Here is a 15,591-nt window from a genome sequence, read left to right as displayed (position 1 = left end):
ATTCTAAACTCAATTCCAAAAATATATAAACTATATTAGAATATTCTCTTTAAAAACTGAGCAACATTTTGTTTTACAGCCTCTGAGTGTAGTCAAGAAAAGGTGGTATTTTCCAATCCATTCAAGAAATTACGTCTTAAAGTTGTCACACATTTTTAAAGTAAGATTAATGGAAGGAGAAAGGAAGCGGGGTCTGTGTGGGAAGAGGAAAACTAACTTCCTTATAAAGACCAGCAGCCAAAACAACAACAAGATTCCAAAGATTATTTAAATACACACAAAAATACACTCACTAAACCACGGGAAATGAAAAAACCCAACCGGGTGAAGTGACATTTTTGACATTGTACTAAATCAGTTACTTTGTTTTTATTATTATTACTAGAGGCCTGGTGCACAAAATTTGTGCATGGGGGTGTGTGTCTCCCTCAGCCCAGCCTGTACCCTCTCCAATCTGGGACCCCTCGAGGGATGTATGACTGCCGGTGGGATCGGGCCTAAACGGGCAGTCGGACATCCCTCTCACAATACAGGACTGCTGGCTCCCAACCGCTTGCCTGCGTGCCTGCCTGATTGCCCCTAACCGCTTCTGCCTGCCAGCCTAATCACCCACTAACCACTCCCCTGCCAGCCTGATCGATGCCTAACTGCTCCCCTGCTGGCCCGATTGCCCCCAACTGTCCTCCCCTGCAGGCCCAGTCACTCCCAACTGCCCTCCCCTGTTGGCCTGGTCACCCCCAACTGCCCTTCCCTACTGTCCTGGTAGCCCCTAACTGCCCTCCCCTGCAGGCCTGATCACCCCCAACTGCCCTCCCCTGCTGGCCATCTTGTGTCCACATGGGGGTGGCCATCTTTGACCACATGGGGTGGCTACCTTGTGTCTTGGAGTGCTGGTCAATTTGCATATTACCTCTTTATTATATAGCAGGGGTCCTCAAACTACGGCCCGCGGGCCACATGCAAATACAAATATTGTATTTGTTCCCGTTTTGTTTTTTTACTTCAAAATAAGATATGTGCAGTGTGCATAGGGATTTGTTCATAGTTTTTTTTTAAACTACAGTCCGGCCCTCCAACGGTCTGAGGGACAGTAACTGGCCCCCTGTTTAAAAAGTTTGAGGACCCCTGTTATATAGGATTATTTTTTAAATCCTCACCCAAGGATATTTTCCCACTGATTTTTTGAAAGACTGGGAGGAAGAAAGAGAGATACACAGAGAGAAACATCGATCTTAGAGAGACACATAGATTGGTTGTCTCCCACATGTGCTCCAACCAGGGCCAGGGATTGAGTCTGCAACCAAGGTATGTGCCCTTAACTGGAATCCAACCTGGGGCCCTTCAGTCCAAGGACCAACGCTCTATCCACTGAGCCAAATCGACTAGGGTTAAATCAGTTACTTTAAATATTACAAGTTCCAGGGGAGGAGGAAAGAAGGAAGACACCTGTCTGTTCATATGGGTCATCTGTAAGGTACATGTGCCAATGTAAAAAGTAAAAAGTATAACTGTAGTATGTTTGCAAGTAAATGCCAGCAGAAATCCTTCAGCTTGTACACAGTCTGCTTACTTTAGCTCTCCTCACAGAACCAAAGTGTAATTATTTACTAGAAAGAGCACTGGGAAAGGGATCAAGAAATAATGAGCCCTAGATGGGTTGGCTCCATGCACGGAGCATCAGCCTGCTGACCAAGGGTCCCGGGTTCAATTCTGGTCAAGGGCATGTTCCTCAGTTATAGACTCCTTCCCTGCCCAGGCCCTGGTCAGGGCACGTGTAGGAGGCAAGAAATCGATGTGTTTCTCTCACATAGATATTTCTCTCTGTCTTTCCCTCTTTCTTCCATTCTCCCTAAAAATCAATGGAAAAATATCCTTGGGTGAGGATTAACCCTGGCTGGTTTGGCTCAGTGGATAGAGCGTCGGCCTGCGGATTCAAGGGTCTCAGGTTCGATTCTGGCCAAGGGCATGTACCTCGGTTGTGGGCACATCCCCAATAGGGGGTGTGCAGGAGGCAGCTGATCAATGTTTCTTTCTCATCGATGTTTCTAACTCTCTACCCCTCTCCCTTCCTCTCTGTAAAAAATCAATAAAATATATATTTTTAAAAAAGGATTAACAAAAGAAGAGAAAAGAAAAGAAAGAAAGAATGAATACTGAGTTTCAGTGGTGATGCCTACTCTACCCGGATACATTCTAATGCTGCTGGGGATGAACCCTGGGCATGGCGGCCCAGTTTGGAAATGGAAGTGCAGCCACTGTGTGGAGCACCTTTTGTGTTCTGGGTATATGTAGGCAGGCGGGGCCTTGAAACATTTTACTTGGATTCCAGGAAAGCAGGGAAACTTCTCATTTGTCCTTTTGGGTCACCTACCCAGCTGTTATACTCTGCAACACTAAGAATTACCTTCAAAACAAGTTAAAAAGGAAAAGAAATAAATGGTGTACAGAAACTTAATTTGGTACATGTGTTTATGGTAAAAATTCATTCTGAATTTTATCCCATGTATTGTCATTTTTTTCTACCACTGTAAAGTTTCATTAGCTATACATTTTATTGCTGAGAAATGTAAAAATATATTTTATTCATAGTTTTTACATAACTTTTCTGAAAACTTAATTATGGTCTAGTAGGAGCTTTATGTTTATTGACTAAGTAGATTGTTACATTTTGCTGCTACAGTTAACAGTTGTAATAGAATCAGTAAGAGAACCTTACACAACACAGTTTCCAATACACTAAGCCTGTTAAAATGCTATATTGATTATGCCCTAAAGCAAGTTCTAATTTTGTCTGAACATTATTCACTTCATTATTTGAATTCACAAAACAAAACCCACAAACTCTGCTTTTAGAAATAATACTGTACATTCTTTTTCTTTCTTTTGTAATACTGACAAGGAAAAATATAGAAATTTTAGAGTCAAGGGGATAGCATAATACAAAGTCATACTTAAAACCAAATTAATGTTTACGAAAACTTTATGATTAATATACACAGCTTAAGTCTCTATTACTATTTCCCCTCTAATTTAGTAATTTGCTCCCCTGATTTAGTTAGTGCACAAATCAGAACCTAAACATGTCACTCCAGTAAGACAACAATTAAACAGAAACATGGTCTCTTGTATCAAAGTAACCAACAACAGAGCAATGAAAAAAACTGGCACAAAGTTATACACAGTAAATGCCTTTTGGACTTTCCAGTGAATTATTTTCCAAAAAAAGCAATTTATAAAGTAAATACCCTAGATGGTATACAAATATTTGCTTGTGCTATATACCAACCAAAAGACTACAATTTTCTAAAACATCAGATACTGTAAAACTGCTAAAAAATATAATGTGCCTTATACCAGTAAATCAAGAAATGCACCACCTCCACTAGCATAACCATACAATTAATCTAGGTCTTTTATTATTAAATTATAGATTTTAATAAGTAAGGAGACCCAAAGGGTAAACCAAATAACAAGTTATGCTGCAATAATTCTATTAGCCAAGGAATGATTATTTTAACGTCTACTAAAAAGTAACAACTACAGATGGCACATCACTGACTTTCAGAATTATATATTAATTTATGTCTTACACTCAAAAGTAATCTGGGTTAAAAATTAGGAAACTCAAGGGAGTGAATGACAAACAGAAAAATCCTGGCTTGAGGAGTAGTCCCAAGTACAGATGTAGGTGTCAAAAGACCAGAGTTCTGGTCTTTTTTCCTTCTCCAGCTTTCATATTAAGATAAAATTGACAAATAAAAACTATATATATTTTAAGGTATACAACTCGATGTTTTCTACTGAGTTCTACTCTTGATTTAACCTTGGGCATGCCACTTAACCCTTCCAAGCTTTGTCTTTCTCACTGGTAATATAAGGGGTAACCAGACTCACCATGCCTTCCTTCTTTAGCATAGACTTAGCAAGGTCTAAAACTTCCAGCATGATAACACCCTGACCAACTCTCTGCCCTCCCCTGAGCTCACACCACTCCAACCATGCTGGCCTAGACACAACATGTTCACACCCATCTTAGGGTTTTGCCACTAGTGCAGTGGTTCTCAATCTTCTGGCCCTTTAAATACAGTTCCTCATGTTGTGACCCAACCATAAAATTATTTTCGTTGCTACTTCATAACTGTAATGTTGCTACTGTTATGAATCGTAATGTAAATATCTGATATGCAGGATGGTCTTAGGCGATCCCTGTGAAAGGGTCGTTTGCCCGCCAAAGGGGTCGCGACCCACAGGTTGAGAACCGCTGCACTAGTGGTTCCTTCTGCCTGGAAGGTTCTTTTCCCAGATTTCCCCGAGACTGGCTCCTTCCTGTCCTTCAGGTCTCAGCTCAAATATCACCTCCTCAGATAAGCTTTGCTGAGTACCTACTTTACATTCTTTATATCACTTGCAAGGTCTGATATCATCTTATTCTGGTGTTCATTTCCTTCATTACTGTTTGTCTGTCTTACTAGTGTGAGTCCAGGAGCACAGGGAACTTGTCTGTCTTGTTCACTACTGAATTGCATGTGCTCAGGATAGTCCTTGGCATAGAGAAACCCTCAGTAAGTATTTATTCAATGAATAAATGAATCTACAGTAAGAAAAAAAAGAAAAACCATGCATCACCTGACATAATATTTTTATGATAGCTGAATGCTGAATTTAGTTCTGGAACTTCAGACTTGGGAATAACCTCTGCAGGCATGTCTTGTCCAGGTCAAAGTGGGAATGATTTTCTCAGCAGTTCTGAACAAGAGCCATGTCGTTCTGCCTAAGGTAGGCGAATTCACACCTCCCAGAGCTGCCTAGCACTGGACAACACTTTGAGTCCATCCTTAGGTTGTGAAGAATCTGCTTCTGCAGGTTAATTCCTGAAATGCTAAGTGGCCACAATAGGTAAGGCGCAGTGCTAGGCCCCGTGAGGATACCTACCCAGACACGACCCATACTTAACTCTCCATCCTTCTAGACACAGGTCCAATGAGAGCTGGGCTGTCCTTGACAGCTAGTACACTGCCCTCCACAGAGCACATGCTCAGAACATGACTGTACAACAAATGAATGAAGGAGGACTGGAATGGCACGATTCCCAAACCCCTTATTATTCTCTTCATGCTCCTCCAGGTGTTCTCTGAACTATCCACAAATCTCTGTCAACTCAGTACTCAGGACCAGACACTTTTTAAAAAATATATATTTTATTGATTTTTTTTACAAAGAAGAAGGGAGAAAGACAGAGAGCCAGAAACATCGATCAGCTGCCTCCTGCACGCCCCCCCACTGGGGATGTGTCCGCAACCAAGGTACATGCCCCTGATCAGAATTGAACCTGGGACCCTTCAGTCCACAGGCCGACGCTCTATCCACTGAGCCACACAGGTCAGGGCTCAGACACTTTTGAATCCAAAGGTGGCATACTGTGATGAAAAGTAAAACCCAGTTGTAATACCCTCCTAATGCAGCCAGAGAATAGTTTTCAAATGGAAACTAGATCTCTTCCACCCTATTAAAACAGAAGTTGTCTTATGCTTTCATCTGCTCACAATTACTTCTGCTGGGAATTTTAAATTTATTTATAAAGAAAGCATTTTTAATAAAATATTATAAGTCTTACCACTTCAAAATCATTTTTCCCTGAAAGAAGATGGTGTTGAAATACTTAGATTCAGCAAATTCATACTTGAAATATTACCATAATGTATTGATTTCTACCAGACTCAATTGACTGAAAAGTTGTTTGTATAGCAATATTGGCCAAAACAATATACTAGAACAATTTTGTTATCCATAGTAATCAAGTGCATTTCTGAAGTATAATTATACTGTCATAAAAATAAAGCCAAGCTACACTTTTCCAAGCAATAAAACAATAGAGGCTATAAAATAGGAAGAAAAGGCGAAATAAATGAGATTTTTTTAAAAATGAAATTTAGTATCTTTCAAAAACACCACCACCTCCTCTTCCCTTAAGCCAAGGTTAGCAGAAAATGATCAATACTTCAATCTCAATAAACTGTTTCAATAATAGTTAATTCGGGTGGGAACAGAGTCTGAAAATCTACGCTCAGCAACCTGTGACATCCTGTCATGTTGGTTGGATGCCAATAATCCATCGTTGCAATAATAGATATGAGCATGTGTGAAGCTATAGGAACGTAGAGGGAGGAGCAACGGTGGGAAAGGTGTCGCGAATCACAAGCTCAGGTTCATTCTTTAAATTCTAATCAATACAATACACATTATTGTATGAAACAAACCTATACAAGTGAACGCTGAGAGGGGGAGAGAGGGAAACATACATAATTAATTTTATTTGACAAATACTCATTGATTTTCTGGAAATATTAATATCCTTACTTGTCACATGATACTATAATGCAATCTAGCAATATAAGTATTTAATTTTGCATTAAGATGTCTTGTTTGCTTGTTAAAAATATGACCTTGGTTGCAAGGAAAATGCTGGTCATTTGATTGGAAATTAAAGTTAAAATAAATCAAACTATCACCTTACTCCTGGGTCAATATCAAGACCATTTAAAAACGACTCTTAATTTATAAGATGCACTTCAAGGAAAGCATCTAAAGGACTGAGGGGTTCCTGATGCAGTCCGCAGAGAAGCTGGAGCCAGACCTCCTGCTGTTTAGGTTTGGCACTTTTCAGGTCAGCTGGTGAAAGAAGTGAGGGTTTCTGGGTACTCTGTGGTTCTACATAGGTTTTGTCAGGACTCTTTTTATTGTTTCCGCTTAGGAGTCCCATGATTTAAAATTTTTTGTTTCCTAAACAGAGTTTAATTAGACAACAATGTATTTTTCATTTTATATAACTGATCACCAGAGCTTTTAATTTTCATGAAAGAAATCATGTAACTGAAATAATTCCACCTCCAAAACACAAGTATAATATTTTAATTGGCCTGTCCAGTCATATCACAAGGGCAGAATACAATTTACTAATTCACATGATCTCAGTTACCATCTCAGAGGACCATCCTCACCCTGCTGCCCAACAAACATCTCGTAAAATAGGTAAGACAACATAAAGGAGGAGAGACCAACATCTTTGAGTATTATCCCTTCCCCTTCTTCTTGTCTCTAGATATGGTTAAATTAATTTGTAAATAATGGCATATAGCCAATCTTCATAACACCATATAGACAGCATATATGCTACCTATTATATCACTGAGAAAATTCTACCCTAAATCAGGTTAGACCCTTAACTGTACTCTAGGAAGCAGATGGAGGCAGAAAATTCATTACTGTTTTCAAACACCTATAGACTAGAATTCATGGCCAAAAAGCTGGCATCTTGAGTCTTAGTCTGAATCATTTGTATTAAGGAAAAAATATAAAAGATGTTCCTTAAGTGCTTGTTAGCTAACTGACTTGGCATGACTTAAGTCCTAAGAGTTTAATATTACTTCATTTCTAGACCCAAAGCTTAAGTGACTCCATGAAATTGTGAGGACAGAGCAAAGAACCTGAGTGACTGGCCTTCATGATCACAGAATGTTTCCAAAGCAATGGAGACTGTTAATTACTCTCATTTCAATGTGCCATAATATCCAAGAAAAGAGAACAGTAACTAATACTTGGGTTAATGGGTGCTACGTTCTCAACGTTTTAACATCTGTAAGAAAATTAGTCGTTCAAATATAGCCCTTAATTTAGAAATTTCTATTGTTCTTGGTTAATATTCTAGAACAATCATGCAGCCTCTGAATTCTGCAAGATCTATAAGTAGCTAGATATGGGAAGGACCCAATTAAAGAGTCTTATTAAAACCAGCTTGAAAAAACCTCCACTTGCCTCACTCCATTTCAGCCAACATGTATAAAGAATCTATCCTTAGGACTATGCTGGGTACACTAGAAAATACAAGAAAACACAATGGACTCTGCTTGACCTTGAGAAACAACACTGTCGGGGGTTGGGGGGTTGGGGGAAGACAGTGAAAGAAAGAGGTACTCTGAAGAGTCCCTGGCTCTGCTACTGAATGGTCACAGGAATGCAAGCCCTGGCTTTCCCCGGTGGTAAAATGGGCTTAATATTATATCAGCTGTCCTACAGCAATTACAAAATACCACGATGAAAGAGAAAATACTTTGAAACTTTAAAAAAATCATTGTAAGATTTATGTAAGAAAAATCATATTCATGAGACAACTAGAAAATACAAGAAAACACAGAAATATACTACATATCATAATATAATGTAGAATTTCTCAAAGTTAATTCAACACAACAGTAATTCTGTGAGATGTTTATAGGTGTATTTCAGAAAAATAATCCCATAGCCAAGTTAAGCATAGGGAGCATAAAGGCTTAATGACTTTTCTGTTATTAGTACTACCATTACCAGTAGCTAACATTACCAGTAGCTAACATTTAGTGTCAGTCATAGTGGTAAGCTTCTTCTATGGTACATCTCATTTAAACTCACAACAACTTTGTAAGACAGATATCCCCATCTTACACATAGGGAAATTGAGGCAGAAGACATGATATAACTTTCCCAAGGTTACACAGCTAGTTAGTGGCAGATGCAGGATTCAAACTCAGAACCCCCACATGTAATCACAAAACATACTGCTCTCTACTTTCTCAAAGTTTTTGAGATTCATTGTGAATCTTTCAGAAGGGAAGAGAACATGTGTCTTTCTTCAATTAATTTTTTGGCACAACTTGTAGTACGTTGGTAAATGGAGCAATAATGAAGGTGCATTCATTTCCTTTTCCTAAATTATTCTTCTTCCTAGGCTTGGGCTATATTTTAGTGAAAGGTGTTTCCTTTATGGTCCATTTCATCCAACTCAGTAGTCCAAGAAATACCAACTTAATATTATCTGCCTGGATCACTATCAGAGAAGGGCAGGGACTAGACACAGAATTTCATGTTGCATAACTGGAGAGAACATCTAGATGTAAGGGATGAAAATGTCACCAACTATTAAGTAATATATATTGCAGTTTGTCCCTTGCAAGTCACAATAGCCCATAAAGTAGAGCAAATAAGACTGGAATGTTAAACTTTTGCTTTGTATTTATTAGCTTTATTACACTTCATAAGAAAAAAATTAAATAGGCCCATTAAGCAGTTTTGTTACCAACGAGTGGATTTTCCAATATTTTCTTCATCTAGTTTATGTAGCATAGCCTGTAATGTAATCATTTTGTTTGAAAAAAAAATCACAATTTTTATAGTCAAAACCATTAAGGTAAACTTATTGTAGGAGAAAGTCAATCATAACACATAAAACATTTGGTTTTATAGAGACTTTAGTAAAGTGGATTTTCATTTCTTGATGATTATATCATTTCTTTGTGCTGAACTAAAAGCCAGGACATAAGAACAGCATACATTGAAGCCCAGGAAGAAGTGAAGGCCAATGATCAATGACAAGCAGTTATGCAATTTGGTCTCTTCATGTCCTTTTCCTTAAGAATCACCTAGGCAATAAGGTAACTGAAATGTCTTCTTTTTATAAGAAATCAACTATACAAAATAAAGTACTAAAATGATCATATTTTAGTACTCACCCTCCATTAACAACCACTGCCAAAAACATTAAGTCTTACAACATGCATATGGAGCCTAAGAAATGGTAGCTAAATGAACTCTTAGAATAAGTTGCTAATGTCACTGTAGCATGCCAGCAAATTAAAGGGCTAAGGACATGTGGGAGGATGTTCCCTTGGATATTGTGGCCCTAATAAAAGGAGAAGTTCTAGCCATGCTTCTTACTAAAAACATTAACCCGGCAAATGGGAAGTTATTATTTAATGGGTACAGGGTATCATATTTGCAAGATGAAAAGAGTTCTGCAGATGGGTGGTCTTGGGAGTTGCACAATAATGTTAATGTATTTAATACCACTGAACTTAAAAATGATTTAGATGGTAAATTTTATGTTATATTTATTTTTATCACAATTAAAAATAATATTTTAAAAATATTAATGTAATTTTGCTATAATTTTTATTTGCTAGGTGGGCATGTTACTTCCATCCCTCTCCCTTTTAAAGATATAAGCCTGTGTTTTAAGGTGAAAGATTAGAATTTTAACATTAGAATATTATTTCAAGTAAAATTATCTGCTGGGGTTTGGTGGCTTTATGTTTTCTCCCTTCTGGAACAAACCAGGATAGTAAATTCATAATCGGCTTTCGATTAAAAAATACAAACATGCTTGACAGTTAAATATTTGATGAAACAGCACAAATAAGAAATGTTTTTGGATTCCATTTGAAGCCAATAAATGGAATCCAAAGAGTTGCTAGAAATCTTTCCTGTATTATTATATCTGGCTATCAGCATGAAAGCATGAAGAAGGAAGGTTGAAGCTTTGAAAACTTCTCCCTTCAGGGAAATCAGGAGGAGAAAATCGGAGTATACATGTTCCTTCTTTCCTTTCTCAGAGTACCTGAGCCCATGAACCTTCAGAAAAGAGTGAAAATCCAAGTCAGATAAAAGTAAGGAGGAGAGGACTAAAATGAAGAGATGCTAGTTGTGCAGAACTAGGGACTGCATGGGAAGGAATGCTAGTATGATCCAAGGAAGGCCAACAGTAGCCTCAAACTCACTAGACACAGTCATCAAACATTTGAAAGCAAGACACAAGTGCTGTATAAGAAATATGCCCTTACTTTATCTTCTGAATTATCATAATGCAAGTACTTAACATTCAGACCAACTATTCACAGTATCCAGTCATCTGTAGGGGAAAATCATCCAGATAATGTAAACACAAGTTCTGAAAGGACTGTATTCAAGAGAAAGGACTCACATCCTGGCTCCACCTGCAGGGCGGACTGAAGCCCTGGGTGGGGACTGAAGCAGATGACTTTGAAGGAGCTTCTAACCCTGAGGAATCTAATTCTAGGCCAAGACTGCATCTCTATGTGGAGGTTGTTCTGGGGTTTTAGGATGGACCCTTCATGGTCATAGGGCAATTTTTACATGTATTCATGTGGTTAGTTAAAATTCTAGGGACATTAGTAACCAATTAGAAAATAAATTATTTTACAACTTTGAAAATATATATTAACCTCAATGTTAAAATATCGAAGGTAAAAACACAATCGTAATGTGATACAGGGTTAGCTCTCTGGAGGAAAGCTTTATTTCTCCCTCAGGGCTTTCTTACAGAGTATGGATTTTTTAATTCCTGGCGGAATATTTTTCATACACCACTGCAGACTATTAAGTACCAGATATTACATTATGTAGTTTAAACTTTGCACTACATGAGAAAGACTTCCCTATCGAGAGAACTACATTTTACGGTTAGCACTTTTTAATATGAAAATGAACACTCCTTTAGGACAAGATCACTGCAACCTGAATTTGGGAGAGTTTTATAACTTAACATATTCATCAATGTGTAGAAATTCTCTCAGGGGAGCAGGGTGGGGAGAGAAGGAAATACAACAGGAAGAAGTCTTGTTAATAACTTACAGTGTCAACACAGGGCAAAGCAGTGGTATTTATGAGGTTTGTCCTCCACTGGGCATAGCTAGTGGACTAGCATAGGGTGCGAGCAAATTTTAAAAAATCATGTTAAAGAGAAAAGGAAAAAACGCATTACACTTCAGGCCAATTAAAGGCACACTTGCTAATGGTGGACTATTAACGGATCACCCAGGAGAAATGCAGACTCAGAAATATTAAAAAGGCTATATAAATGCACTTTTCCAAGCAATTCCTGAGAAAAATAGATGCCTTGCAGAATTTTGGAGATAAATTTGGAAATAAGATCTAAGCGCTGGTGGTCTTCTAAAAATCCGTGCCAAGGAGAACTTGGATACCCACATGTGGAGAGCGGAAAGTTTAAACAAAATTGACTACTCACTTGTAGACTGTGCCTCCGTTGCCATGACCAAGGGTGTCTCGATATCGTATGTCTTGTTCATTCATCTCCACAAGAAAGAGAGAAAAACAAAAAGGGTGTCATGCTGTGGATGGAAATGTCAAGGAAAAGCAACTCTGGGCCATAAACAACAAGCAGTCTGGGTCATTTCAAGTTCAGCTGCAAGAACGAGAAGATCAATACAACATTTGCTGTCCAATTTATAAAAGACGATACCAAGGGACAAAGTGATGGAAAGTTTAATGACAATTTGTTTGCCTGGGTCATTTCATTAAAGTTTGATAAAAGGTGTCAAAATGGGATGATATAACATAGCTCAAAAGGGTCAGGTCAGAGATACTGATAAGAACACAGTCTCCAGTACTATATATAAGCAATGCCAACAGCGCTGCACATAACCAAAGTCAAACTTGGGAAGACAACACACACACACAGTAATCTAATTCACGATCTGTAAATAAATCAGCACCTGAAAACTCCTCAGATGACCCTATAATTAACATTAAACAAACTGAGTAATGTTAATGATTTTTCCTGGAGTAGATATAGCTTTTCTTTGTAAATGATAAATTAGTATACAGCAATAACTGGGTAGAAATCATATTAGATGATAGACAAGTGCCAAATAAATGCACTTTCAAATGCACATATAGGCAAATATAATAATGCATACAAGAAAGCCATATAAGCATGTGATTCTTATAAAATCATTTCCATAATTTAATATATAAAACAGCATACACATTTTCCCAGGTTCTGTAAAACTGTTATGCCACAAATATACTACTTTCATTTGTATCACAAATAATAGTAAATTATTTTAGCACCCACAAAATAACTCCCTAATAATTATTTATCAAATTACTTTAAGAGTAGTCAGATTACATTTGATCCATTTAGTAATTTTCTACACACTGGTCTGGTTGCTTAAAAATTAACTGCCAACTCTGTTCACTAAGTGGCTTCAATAAAGGTGTTATTTTCCATATAGCTAAAGCTTGGGAAAAGCCATACTAAGCCCTGAAAAAAATCAATTTCCAGGGAATTGAACTGCCTTGCATGGGCAGAAAATGGATGGAGTTTTTAATTCAATACCACCTGGAAAAAAACAGTTTGCTTTCAGACTATTATAGTAAAGCTTTAACTATTTTGCTGTACTCTAAACTTCCACCAATTGAATAAAGCAAGGTTTCATTTATCAAGGGAAATATTTTTCTTCTATACATTTCTGAAACTGAAGCTTCAGAGAGCTGTAATAATTAGGAGTACAGTGCAGGTAACAGAAACAGTTCCTTTTCAAGCCACTTTGCCAACCCCTAAAAGAATATTGACAGATTAATGTATGAAGGCCATTTCTGCACCCGATTTAATTGTACAACCTGATTGATGCAATTTGCAATTAGTTAATTACTATATTTAGGGTTAGTGGAGATATGACAGACAAGTTGGAAAAACTGACAACTATGTCCTCATTTTAGGGAAATTCTGTTCCTCACTAATTATATTACTAATACAGAAAAACAACAACCACCATATTTTAACCTGCGTGAAAGATGTGGCATGAAGAAAAAAGCCTCATTATTCTGTACCAAATGATAAATTTTAAGACAGCATTAAAAAAAGGAGCACATAAAGTAACTTGAGATGCTACACTAGCAGCGCTGCTATTGGGTTTACTTTGATGGATGGGTATAAAGGATACATATGTAAATAGCAGTACTATTGGTGGGTACAAATAGGCTAATTCCTTTAAAGTATTTCTCTATGTAGTTGAAACATGACACTAACAACCTAATTTGTACCATTAACTTCCCTAACAAGCTGCACCCTCATCATGGCTTGAAGTAAATTTCACTCAAGTTCACAAATTCTGAATTAGTGGCACTGAGATTTAAGAGTAAGTAGGCTGGTGCTATGGAGTATACGGGAGCCGGGCTCTGGTGAGGTGCATACTGTGGTCATCTCCCCTTCGCCTCCATCACTCCATCAGGGCCTTTCTGGTAAAAGGACCAGGAGTTTCCTTTCAGAAAAATACCCAAACCAAGACACATTGATATTCCAGTAAGATACTAGGATAGACCTAGGACTTTGGAGGGAGTTTGATTTTGTGGTATTTTGTTGGAGGAAGAGAAGGCAAAGGAGTAAGTATGGCATGTCGCTGAGCAGCTTCAACCATTATGATCCCAAATTCATAGTCTTTTTACCCATTAAGTTGAAAAGAGAAAGGGAGCAGCCACCCATCCAGCATCCCCAGCACTCCAACCTAAGCAGGAGTGGTAGGCATCCAGAACAGTCAGAAGATAGAGAATATCGTATGGTGTGTGTATGTGTGCGCGCTACATAAGCAAATTCAAGGATAGGAGTCTGGAATCCCTCAGATAATGAGGTAGATTGTAAATGCCACATAAATATAAAAATGGTTTTGAACAAGTTCTAGGAACAGTACCACGTAAAAAGACAGTATCCATAAAAAATGGGGAAAGTGTTTCTATGATGTTTTAAAGTTTTATAGACCGTTGCCTGACCTATGAACTCACTGATAGATTTTATATTTTAAAATATTAGATTCTTTTTCTTTTTGCTTATTTGAATTTTCTAATTTTGTATGGTATACAAATATTATGATGTAAAAAAAGTTTCACAAAGGAAAACTATCAGAGCTGACCTCATAAATTGATTATAAAATTTTTAGAATTTCATAGCTCTGATCAAAATGTATTACTTTAATTGACCTCAATTATGGAAAACCATTAAAGGGATCAACAAACAGTTAACACTTCTGCCCTTTTACTTTAAATAAGTCTACTAATCCAACTTTTCAAAATGAAGCACAGGAAGAGTGCTCATTATGATGCAAAAGTGGGGTTTAAAAGCCACAGAGTACATTTAAATAATACAGTAGTTAGGATCAGATCTCATAACTATAGAATTGTATAGCATTTTAAGCATTTAGCCCAATTCACATAGGTCATATGTGAATTCACATAACTAGTCAGCAACCAGTCAAGGCTAGAACTGTCTTTCATGTGCTCCACCAGAGGCTCTATCTTAGCAGTTGGTCTGTGTAAGTATGGATGGACAGCCTTGCCATCCATGGTCACTGCCCAGAGGAAGGAAAACAACTCGAGGCCACTCACAAGTTAAAAGCAATTTCATTAGTTATGGTATTTGTTTTTAAGAAGAAAACTTTAAAAAATTACATAGCATTTTACATAGAAGAGGTAAAGTAAAACTTTTATTCAACAAAGATACCAAAATAAAATTTAAATATAACTCAGTTTCCTTGTTTTGACTTAAAAAAAAAAAGGCAAATAAAAGGCAGAATAACAGAAGTGAGGGTGGAGAAAGAAAAGGCAGTGAGAGTTATGATTACTTGTCAGCTGCAGAAATGGCAAATGACCTGGGAGAAATGACTGGCACTGGGCTCTGCTCCTGCTGAAAGAGAGGCAGGTGCTGTGAAAGAAATGTAGGCACACACCCAGGGCAGAAAGGGTGTGGTGTGTGGGTAGAGGAGGGTGTCATGTAGTCTGGACTTATATACACAGTCTCATTTATGTTTCAGTCTTCATATGAGATCTAAGATGAACTGTAAGAATCTAAGAGTTTTATATATTGCTGAAAATTAGAATTTTTAAACTAATTTTACAGTACAAAATCTATTTTTCTTCCTCCTCCTTTTGTTTTTTTTAAAACAAAAAAGTTTTTCTAAAGGCATTTGA

General features: G+C 37.6%; 1 protein-coding gene across 14 annotated transcripts in view; it reads right to left on the bottom strand.

The window, feature by feature from the left end:
- Nucleotides 1–15,591, bottom strand: part of MAP2K5 (mitogen-activated protein kinase kinase 5) — a 266,429-nt gene that overhangs the window by 193,414 nt on the left and 57,424 nt on the right. For all 14 annotated transcript variants that reach the window (XR_004966995.1, XR_004966996.1, XR_004966997.1 and 11 more), the window contains one exon: nucleotides 11,855–11,919. Coding sequence is in view for 11 of the 14 variants with exons in the window: in XM_036305713.1 (XP_036161606.1) it covers nucleotides 11,855–11,919 (65 nt within the window). In the remaining 3 variants the exon portion in view is untranslated. The remainder of the gene's footprint in view (nucleotides 1–11,854; nucleotides 11,920–15,591) is intronic.

This window comes from Myotis myotis, unplaced genomic scaffold, assembly GCF_014108235.1.
Source record: "Myotis myotis isolate mMyoMyo1 unplaced genomic scaffold, mMyoMyo1.p scaffold_m19_p_1, whole genome shotgun sequence".
Classification (NCBI taxonomy): Eukaryota; Metazoa; Chordata; class Mammalia; order Chiroptera; family Vespertilionidae; genus Myotis; species Myotis myotis.
Note: the sequence above shows the minus strand (reverse complement) of the source record. Positions and strands in the feature narration are given on the sequence as shown.